Raw genomic sequence first — 11,854 nt, 5'->3', positions numbered from 1 at the left:
TTGTTTTCAACATTAACGACACGACAATGACTCATGCAAGTCACCGATTTTATTTTTAATCAATTAGTGGAATAAAGACGAAAACATTGTTGCTAAGAGTAAATCTCATTTCGGTATATATCAAACAACTCTTCATAAAATCAAACAACTATTCATAAACTGATCTAGTACTTGCTATATGCAGGTACATATTTGTTTTATAGAGTAAAGACAGACGGTGAACAAAGAATAACTTCTCCGTTAACACGCGTAGCAGTGTACTACGCTTACTACGCCGACTACGCCTACTACGCTGACTACGCCTACTACGCTCACTACGCTACTACGCTGACTACGCTAACTACGCTGACTACGACGTAGACAAGACTACGATTTATTGAAAGTCTACGATAAAAAATTTGAATTACTTGTAAAGAAGGTACCAGGTCGTCAGTAGAGTCGAGGTTATCGGCTAGCGTGATGTCGGTGGAGTCGATGTTGGCGCCGGCCTCGCTGGTGCAGTCCATGCGGTCGTCCATGCCGGCTAGGAAGCCCTCGGGCGTGTGGGGCATGGAGTAGGAGTGCGGGACGGCCATGCCCAGCCCGCTGTCGGCGGACTCCTGTCGCTGGTGGTCAGACAGCCCCGACAGGAACGGGTCCAGGGGCAGGTCTGTGCTGGCCACGCCCGTGCTGTTCGCCAGTGACGAAACAATCGATGATGACTGCCGCGCCATTATTAGCTCTTGCTGTAATACAAAACATAATCATTATAATTTTAGCTTGATACGATGTTTGTTTGACGAAAATAACCTATGAATCTATTAACCAAAATAGGATTATAACCACAATAGCTATGCGACCTATGTATGTTACTTTTCAGACACTGTTGAACTGAACCCATATTAAAATCAAGGTAAAATTGTATTTACAATACAAACACAAAAATACATTTCTAGATGTAAGTAGTATTCTTGTATATCTATTTAACCATATCTTTATACCCAGATAATATAATTAGACAACAAATGAAATGAATATCGTCATCCAATCAATCAGTATTTTTGACGAGCAAGGTTATGTGTAATCTAACTCGAAAAGGCATATCGTTTATAACAAGTTTTGCAGAAGATAGTAAACAAAGATACAACGTTTTGATAAGAGCTCTTTATCGGAGACTCAACGTGGTTCTCACCTTGGTCAGGGGCCGTTACCATGACGTGTTCTGCTAACACTCAGTGTACGAGTGAGATAGAATTATGAACGATACATGCAATAACTTCTTTTGCTTTAACTAAACATGTCTCCGGCTGACTGTCGAAATATCTGCTATGCATTGGAACCGTCCTCTTGTTATTATCTCTTACTTACAAGACATGATAACAGCCAATTATCAAGATCATTAAATATGAATATGAAGTTATTAAAATCTTGCAGATAACTTGGACTTCGTATTGAGAAAACAAGATTTTTTGAAACGTGGTAAAGGTCAGACATATCTATCAGTTCCGCATAAACCCGGAAGTCTAGTATTCAGGAAATGAAATCAACTGTCGTATGCTAATGAACTCATTACAATATGCCGCACAAAAAAGACAAACAAGTTGTCTCCTTCAATACATACATATATTATCATGAGGGTTAATGCCAGAGAGTCGCTTTTGCGGGATACTTGTCCCGATTTTGAACAGACTTATGTTAGCGACGTTGTTGGGGTAAGTAGTAATTGTTAGCAGTATTACCTGGAGTCTGATCTCCTGCTGGCGCTGCTTGAGGCGCTCTCTCTCGAGCTGCAGCGACTGCAGCCGCAGCTTCTGCTGGCACGCCTGCAGCGACGCGTTGGCCCAGCCGCCGTCCGGCACCGCGCCGCCCGCCGCCGGCGTGCGCTGCAAGTGTTGTGCTGGGAACAGACACGAGACCATCAGCACCCGCAAGCGCAAGCTTCAATACATCCGAGTCAAGAATGTTTAATTGATCTTACAAGGTACTTATGCGTTGCTGACATTCACTGTACATGTTGTATACTTACGTATCCTTGGATCGAACCAGGATGTGGTGCGAGCTGCATGATTTATAAAGTAGATTTCTCCTTCCGCCGTCGCGGCCTGCTCCCAACCCTCCGGCAGGGGCCCTAGTGGATCCGTCGTTGTGTTACTACTTGTACTCTTCGCTGCTGAAATCAATCAAACGTACGTAATCAGTACCTTTGAAACGTTACACTTGTCATTTGTAGGAAAACAACTAATGATTCTCTCAACAGCGACTAGTTGCAAGCCAGCACATTATGAACTAAGACGTACGCACACGTGATTGAGAATCAGGTGGGCAACGGGAAGGTCGGCGTGAGCTCGTTCCAAGAAACGACGGCGCCAGACGAGTGCGACCTGCCCAGCGCTTGGCACTCGTTTCCAAAAATGAATCACTGCGCACGCGCGCTGCCGCGGTGCCGCGGACGCGCTCACATCTCGCACTCACGCTTTGTGTACGCGCAGCGCAACAAACAAGCGATCATTCATAAACAATTCACAGATACTCGGCTGGCTAATTGAACGCCAATATCATCGCTATTAATGTTGCTCAATTCATTGTATGATATTACATCTGCCTAATATTACCATCACTTTTCCTACAAGATTTAGAAAAAAATATAATAGGTGAGTGTGAATAGATCCTATCTAGAACGTGGTTTTATAAATAAGTAGTTATCCATCGCCCAGTTAAATGACACAATGGATTTATTTAACGTTAATTAGGTATTAGTTCTAGGATTTCATTTGTATTAGGTACTCATTAGTCTTATTTTATAATTAAACCATTTACTTAGGTATTCTGTATAGGTAGGTATATGCAAGCCCGAACTATTCCTTTTGACTGCCCAGAAAAAGAATGCACTGTAGGTATCAGAGTTGCAATCTAGCCAGATAATTTCTTTATTAAGTATGTTGCCTTTGTGCGGTCCGTGCGGTGTAATTACACATTATTTACAATGATCATTACTCAACAGTCGACACAGCACAGCGCGGCTCGGCGACTAACCGCGATATTACGTTAGCATTACGTTATGACCGCCTCCACCGCTTGTACTTTTACCCGCCGCTAGATTAAACTACGAAACAGGGTGAATAATTATTACTGCTCGAACACTTTATTGTTTATACACAGGCCAGAATAAATGCGGTCAACAATGTTAGATTACTGTTGACAAACCTAATAAATACTATCAAGACTTTGATAGATGATTCCTAAATAACTTCTCGTGACAAGAGATGCGTTATACGAAAGATATTCAGTGGTGCGAGTTGTGGTATGTTATCGCGACGTAAGATTAAGCAGGAACGCACTGTGGAAACACTATTATTTGTATTGTCACCTGATCTACATAAGTGTTTGTAGTGGAGATGATAAAGTTAGGTGTAATAGTGACATTGCCGCGACGTGCGGCGCTCATCCCACCGGGGCGGCGCTGGCAGACCTCTGGACGTGATCGCATAACGTGAATAGATCACGTATTTTTTAAACTATCATGACTTCAAAAACTAACTCATTGAGGTAAGCACGTGCATCGGAAGATACACGACAATCGGCGACTTTATTTTGATGACACAAAGAAGAAGTCATATTAATTAAATCATGCATGTACGAAAACAATTTTACATCTCGAGTCTTTTTGTTGATTTCACCTAAGTATAGTTCAAATCATATTGTCGTTGTATCAATTGTCGTTGGTACATATGATGATACAAAGAAGCACGTAGTTTAGTTAATTGTGGTGGAGTAGTTCGCGTGTAGTAAGGCGGATGTGTCGCAAGGCGCTGAAAGGCGCGGGCGCCATGGCCGCGGCTGTGCGCGGGCGCCGGGACACCGATGTATTTTCCGAACACCTTTCAACGCTCGTCTCGCATCGACCGACGGAAACAACGCGTTAATTCCCGTCATAAAATCAGTTTTAGAATTCGGGTTATTTACTTGTTTTTATTTTAGTTCCATGATAATTTTAAACATGGCCACTGTGGCCAATTAGATCACGTGAAAACTGAGGCCAGAGAATAAAACAATGAACTATCGTTAAACTGTTGATATTGATGATTATAATTTACGATAAAACAATCATACGATAAAACACTTTATTAGAAAGGAGTACCTACTTATCGTTTTGCTTGTTACTCATTTCTAAGAATCTCATTTCAGCATGGATAAGTAAAGTCTGTCGAATTCTAGACCTATGTTTTACTATTTATTTATTAATAAAAAATGCTGCATTGTACAGCAGCAGGATTTAGCACAGCGATTAGGTAGGTACGCCTTAATAATTTACTTTCACCGCCCTTTTTCTCAAATGTATCATAATAACTAGTCAAATAAGACAAAAGATTATTAAAAACACACCCAGTCTCAGATTTACGCCACTACGCTTCAACCACTATTATTATCCTTAAACATATCAGTATTTTGTTAAAATGTTTTATATTATGGAAATACCATGGACGTCATTGAGAGCCATGGAGTTGATATGGGTACGAACGTGAGTACTAATTGCATTGAGGCAATTCAAGTACTTACCTATAATTCATGAGATAAAGTATTATTTATTAATTAAACAGTTGGTTTGAGTTTATATATTATTTACAGGAAATTTAGCTGAAACAATCGTTGTTTTCCTCATGAATGGATTTTTTCTGGTCTCATAATTCCAGGTAGGACATGGTTATTTACCTACTGTCCGTAAATAACAAAGGGGTCATTAGAATTATCAATGCATATGGTGATTTAGTTATTATTATTGAGTGAACTTTGTGTTAGTTTAACTACGTAATTACTTCGTATATTTATAATCTATATTTTTATGTAAACTCATGGTAAATCTCTGTAAATAAAGAGACTTCTATTCTATGGTGGTGGCTTCTTCTTATAATTTATTATGAGACGGTACTTATTTTTTATAAAAAATATTCCACAATCACTATACAGTATTGTGATGTTTACCTACATAAAGTGCGTTTTATTTTCATTCATGCATTGTCTGTGTATACCTATGGTACGTGCGTTATTGTACATAATTAATCGTAATTTTCCAGATTTATTTTTCTACAGCTGATTACTTACGTGCGCTGTTTTAGTATGGGTGTAGTTAGCTTAGAAATGAATAGATATGAACCTGGTGCGGGTGTGCTAGGTATGTTCTGCGGCGAGGCGGCCTGCGTAAGCAGCGCGTCTGTGCTCTGATGCTGCACGCTGCCGGCCACCGACTGCGCCGCCAACGTCTTGCGCGGGTCGTCCCATGTCGTCGTCTTCGTTATGTGACTGAAAACAAACACCAACCAAGTCAGCACCTCACATCCAAACAACCAAATACAAAATTACCTGAGAACTTCAAAATTGAATTAAAAGAGACAATAAATGTAATAGAAACGTATTTTCCGAACAAAGACATTACTTGTGAATAGTAAAGCATTCATTATAAACCCGTTAGCAACATCGGCATCGTGTGAGCCAAATCTTCCCACTTAGCGGTCGATGTGACCAATTTGTAGACAAAACCGGACACGGAGTGTGCGAGTGCGACCCAGTGAATAGCCACCGCCATGATGAATGACTCTTTTACTTTCTTTACACTGAAAGTAGGCACTATCACATTCGTGGTTGCGTCGACGATTATATTTTGGCGGCTACATTTCGGCGATTGCGTCCGTACCTACAATGATTTTCTATTTATTTTGCTATCACGGGGCAGCTGTGCAGTATTTTAGTGTTTGAAATCTTATTTTGCCATTACATAAAGTTAGTGCATTGGAAAGCGGATGGGGTCATTAGCTCGGCAAATCAATTTGCACGGAACGGTAATGAACTTGGGCGCGCTATCAGCTGTTAGCGATGTCACGCCAAGCAATGTTCGCACCTGTACGTGGCACGGCGCAGGCGCACCTGCACTGCTACTTATCAACTGCGTTTAATTCCTCATTAGGTACTTCCAAACTATGTGTAACCTTTAGGGCGTCAGCTGGACACCGGACTGGGACCAATTGTTCTCTCATGAATAAAGTGCATTAAATACCTCTACAATGCAATTATTTTTGTAATATAATCAGATGTGTCACGATCGGAAAGAAGCATCTAAATTGGAAATACAACGTAAATGTAACACCACGTTACGCGAAAGGATGTTCAGTGGTGTTTTGTCCTCTTTTGAATCCAGTAGAAAAGGTGATAACACAGTTCCTTCCTGTTACGCGGATAGCAGGAAGGAACTGGAATGAGTAAATATAAAAAAACATCGATTGATGGTAAATGGGTAGGTATGTGTCTCTATAGGATATGCCATATATGTACATACTATAGTGCGTGGTATATGGTGTGTATGGTGGTTCTATAGGTCCATGTGATAGTCCTTGTGTTATTGAAAGGCTGCAATAATTATTGTCACAGTTTACCAGTCAAGCGATTACGTAAGTCATGGTTTATTTTACTTCAATGGGTAATACTTCATTATACGAGTTCCTATGCCTAGTTAATTGCATATAGTCGAAGCCATTGTTTTCGTTCGCCTCGTGTAAGAGTATTTTGTTTTAGATATAAATACTAACATTTTATAGGTACCTATATTTTAAGAGAAAGTAATAAAGATCTTTACTTGTAGTTTTTTTACATTGATCTCAAGAACCTGATGAACAAGTATATTTTGGAAACCTATAACCACCTAAACAGGTGCACCACATAGCCGTGATGCAGTTATGTCTTAGGTAGGTACATTATGTAAACGTTGGACTTTCCAAAAGTTAGTTTGTAGAAGGAAAACTTGAAACAGTAGGTACTTAAAGATACCTACTAATCTAATGAAGGCTCAAGTTCTAGACTATACTATATCTACTACCTATGGCAGTATTTTAATAATTGTTGTTAAGACTGGATATAGGTAGCACCTACGATGAATTACCTACTAATACCTATACATGCTTTTACTACTTAAATATAACTTCATCACTCATGTTTATCACGAAGTAGGCTGGGCTGGAAGGAAAGTCAAAATATCATAGTAGAAGTTAGACTCACTCATTTCACAAACGGGCACTGAGAATCGAAAACCGCAAATGTGAACTTCCAGAACATTTGGGCAAGTAAATGTACCTAAGTAGGTAAGTACCTACCTATTTATTTTGTTTCAGACAACAATAACTTTAATGAATAATATGTGGTTAGCAATATGAGCGAAATGTGTGATGTAGGCATATCACGCCACTTCAAGTGAAGAGCGGCGCGGGCGACGGGGTGCGGGCAAGTGTGTAATTACAGTGGAGCCTGCGCCCGCGGGGAGGGGTGCCTCGAGTTGCATAACACCGACCAAACTGTTGTATCTAACATACGACTCGCCACCCGCACTCATCATGTTGTTTGTACACATTCACATTATTTTGCACACAATCCGCAAAGGCAAACACGTAATCGATCGTTCTCAGAACGCAGATGACTGGATTTGGCAACGCGGATGGATACCAGGTTAGCTTTAGTCATCATTACGGTAAAGTATTCCTATTGAAAAGATCTATATAATACAATACTGCTACAATTCGCAATAGTTTCGGAGAACTTTTCATATTTAGCCATATTTGAAACACGTTACACATGCAGTCATAAAAAACGAAAAAAGCAAAACTGAAATGAGAAAGTGTTATACGTTACGACTGTATCCTCTGCGCAGATAAAATTATGAATCAGAAAAGAGAAAGTATAACCTGTGCTGAACCGTTATGTCACCGTTATAATGTTATCATGAACATCATCCCTGTTTACGTACTGCCAGTTTTTTCTGGTTAAACAGGTAACAGCAATAGGTACTCTCCGACAAATAGCAAAACGTCAGCACGAAGTGCACGAACTTTGATCATTGAATTACTGATGAGTGTCGTACCTAATGGAAAACAAGTACCCAACATACCTTCCTAAAATATATAAATAAATAAATGATATGAATTAACGTGACCTCCCGTAAATGCGAGCACCCAATTTGCAATATAGGTACATAACGCAATAACGAATCGGTAAGTCATACGCACAAAGCCTCGCAATATCAGAATTTAGATAGATACCTACATAATAGTCGCTAGTGAACAATCGCCATATGACAAGGAGCGTTAAGAAACAGCCCGCCATTTCTCTCGTGCGAAGGCCTTCCAGTGTTGCACAATCACACCGGGTGTTGGTGTCTGCGCTGTTGATGCCTGTCGGCCTACTGTCCAAACCGAATGCTATCGAGATGGCAATACCAAGCTAAACCGAGCAGCTGTAACCAATCCTTAACTAGCTACGTAAGTAGGCACACCACTTGCAATGACAACAAGTTTTCACCGTTACAGATTGCAATCAAAACAAGGGTTAAGACCACATATCTTGAACATTATTTTAACCAGTCTTGTAAGTAGCTTTATTTAGGACGCTCCACTTTGACAGCATAACAAATTAGGAACGCCGACGGGACAAATGAGGAACTTATTATAAAGAAATGAAAAACTGTTTTGCCCGCTCAAAACTAAATGAACTTCTCATCGCAAACAAAGTATGTATCGTAAACAGATTCGCGAGCACAATATGACGAATTCGGAGAAATGCCTCGTGTTTCAATTAAACGGAAAATAAAGTTGGCATCGCGTCCGTCGACGTAACATAAACATTAAAATAACTATGATGGTTGAGTAGCAGCTCGCAAAATCTCATTCAGATGCCAATACATTATAGTGGGCGCGTATACATGGTGATATGTAACGGGGGCTGCACTGTGATAATACACAAAATGTTTTCACTCTTTGTCATCAACTGCGTGATGATCACTTCCTATTCAAATTAACGCAGCCATAATATTATGGTCATTATTGTAACACTATGCAGGAACTCGTTCCTAATGTAGCATGCTTGTTTAGTAACATAATCCAATTTTATACTTGGACCTCCTTTATTGTTACTGAAGTGTTCGATCCATTGAATGTAATTATTTGACCCAACAAATTTTGATTTAAGACCTTATTAATCTAACTTCCCTAGTTTGATGATAAGCTTTTTCATTTTCCCTATCACTAAAAACGTAGGTAAAAGACCTTAAAGTAAGGTCTTCAAAGTTAACGAACAGTAGATTGTAGTTACACTATCTACTTACTTATAAATAGGTAGATATATAGCTAGGTACAATATGTAATTCAAATGATTTCCATTATTCTGTACAAAACATCAATATATTAGAATTGAATCGCGAGGTGACGTCATAAACGTAATTATAGCCCGCATCAGTTACAATTGAAACCACTTAAATCTAGACGATGTTACGATCGAAACAGTGAATCTCCACAAGTAGCATCTGTGCGTGTGTCTTGCGGGCAAGCGTGCGAGTGTAAGACGCTCTGGTTGCACCGGATGCGCGTCACATCGGACGTACATCCTCGTCTGGTGCGCAATTTTCCCACTTCTCCACTTGCACACAACACTACACAATAGACGCCGCGGTATACAACAACACGAGCCACAAACCGACTAACCTCGAAACGAATCAGCTTTATTTATTCCTGGATTGATTACATAATCAAGTTCATGTGCGGTTACAATATGTAATGTGCGACGTTTTACACTACATATCACTTCACTGGATTTTTCTTTAACCTGAAGTGAGGTTTATCGCCAGCCGATTATACAATAAATTGGGAATACCTACTTAAATATATAAAGCGAAGGTCACGTAATAAGCTAATTAACAATTTAAATAAATCCAGTGTATGACGCTCGAAGAAGGCGAATTGTCTTCTAAATTGATTTTCATTTTCAAGACAGATTTTGTTTGCTCTTTTGTTTGAAATCAAATTATAGTGTTGTTTTTAATAGCCAAAGTAAATAATGCTTACAGCTATTTTCTATTTAAGAAGGTATTGCAAAAAAAAACAACAAGGAAGCAAGGAAATTAAGACTACTTGTGAGTTCAATCCCAGGTTCCAACCGCGAGAAAGAACAGTTTCAAAACTACATTTTTGTATTATGTTTGCTTCTGTTTACAAAACGTGCTACACAAATTTTAACGGGTTTTTCACTGTATCTATTGATGTTAAGGTCAAAAAACAAATATAGTCTCCTCATATTTAAGTTACCTAATAGGTAAGAGGGGATAAACCTTTATATTATGTCCAACCCGGAAACAACATAAATACTCAGGCGTATAGCCTGGTGTAAAATGTTAAAGTTACGTGATTTTAAAGTTTTAAATGCCCCTTGGCAAGACAGGTCACATTATCTGCTTCTGCAAACAGCCGGCATCCAAAAATTTTACGTACCTTCCGAAACACGGCCTGCCTATGTCTTAGCACACCAAATTATAAGGCGACGATATATCGAGTGTATGAAAACCTACCAACTCCGCCGTCATCAGAAGAGAGGTGACTATGATTTGAATAAATATAAATGAGAGCTATCCTTCTCTTACAAATTGAGAAAACGGTCGAAGTGTAACAATTGGGCCCCTCATGTGGAAATCGTGGAATATCGACACAATATTGACATGCAAATGGTTTCTTTGTAGTGGTAATGCAATAGATGGTAGCATAAACAGTATGTACGTATGTGTACCGTTAACCGAAGTGTGTCGTTTCGTCAACAAAGCGTCTGTTGGCAAACATTGTTCTAGTGTCAGTGATCAGTATCTGTGTAAATAAAACTGCGCCATTAATGTGAATATTGTTGTTGTCACCAGACACGTGCGTTATGCAATAAACACGAAAGTAGTTGCTACAACTAATAATTGTTTGCTTGATACTGCTACTAAGTGCACAAAATAAGAACTAGGTAAATTACACACATAAAATATAATGCCTACGCTTGATAAACTAAGCACTCGAGCGATTTGGATTAATTTGCTACTTTACCAACCTATGTACCTTTTTTTTTCCGACGTCAAAAATCATCAAATGACCCCTCCCGCTGTGGGTTAGCAGCGGTGAGGGAGTGTCAGACTCTTACTGACTAAAAACCGTCGTGTTCCGTCATAGGCCTTTTATGTACCAGGGCCGCGGTATCTCTTTCGAACAACCCGCAGCCCCGGCAGGCCTTGGCCCTGCTGGGCCCCGCTGGGGTTGCTGACATCTCTTTGAGAAGCGCGTGGAACAACGCGCGCCGTCGACACGGGTCTGTCGTCTAAGTAGACAGAGGGACGATGAGCCACCCGAACTCACCGCCCACAGACCCACGCCACATGAGTTTTGAAGATTTTGTGTTAATTCCCATATTGAAAATCACTCTTGCATTTCTATGAACAATCGTGTGTTTTACACAACAGCAGTGAAACTTTTTTTTGTAGGTAGAATTATCAACAGTGGCGTCTGGACAAAGCAGGACAAAGGGACATAATGTATGTTTCAACAGATCTAGGCGGTTACTTCGCAATTTGCCACAATCTGGCGGATAACTGAACTGAACCAATTCTGAGCGTGACTCATTCATTCACATGAATACACTTAGTTACCAACAACATTTATTTACGTTAACTGAATTTTCAGACGGCCTCAAAATAACAAAGCTGTAAACTTGATCTGTACTCTACATCCAAACAAATTACTATCTACTTTGTCTCCATCAAAAGAGTTCGAGCTATTTTACTTAAAAGTAAAAACAAAGTAGGTATTATCAAATGAGAGATTACTTTGGAAATGGTGCTTATTTAATACGGGACACTTTTATAAGGATTTGCCACGTTCTCTTGCGACAGATCAGGATCGTAGGTTTTTCACTGAGAACAACATGGCGGAGACGGCATTCTAAATTTGAATCTCGGACGAGTCGGCGCTCGCGTACGTAAATAAACGCACACACGAATAATCAGTAACACTATACAAGCGTTAGAGCAACATGTAACCAC

At 39.8% G+C, this 11,854-nt stretch overlaps 1 protein-coding gene across 5 annotated transcripts in view; it reads right to left on the bottom strand.

Moving 5' to 3' along the window:
* Positions 1-11,854, bottom strand: part of LOC124630553 (transcriptional coactivator YAP1) — a 33,343-nt gene that overhangs the window by 2,348 nt on the left and 19,141 nt on the right. Inside the window, exons 2-5 of one of the 5 annotated variants that reach the window (XM_047164547.1) lie at positions 5,132-5,277; positions 2,006-2,149; positions 1,719-1,876; positions 408-725 (exon numbers count right to left, since the gene is read on the bottom strand). In XM_047164547.1, coding sequence (XP_047020503.1) covers positions 408-725; positions 1,719-1,876; positions 2,006-2,149; positions 5,132-5,277 — 766 coding nt within the window. The remainder of the gene's footprint in view (positions 1-407; positions 726-1,718; positions 1,877-2,005; positions 2,150-5,131; positions 5,278-11,854) is intronic. The other 4 variants (XM_047164606.1, XM_047164669.1, XM_047164743.1 and 1 more) reach the window with 4 other exon arrangements.

The sequence above is a fragment of the Helicoverpa zea genome, chromosome 1, assembly GCF_022581195.2.
Source record: "Helicoverpa zea isolate HzStark_Cry1AcR chromosome 1, ilHelZeax1.1, whole genome shotgun sequence".
NCBI classification, from domain to species: Eukaryota; Metazoa; Arthropoda; class Insecta; order Lepidoptera; family Noctuidae; genus Helicoverpa; species Helicoverpa zea.
The sequence above is the reverse complement of the archived record's forward strand: the minus strand, read 5'-3'. Positions and strand labels throughout refer to the sequence as shown.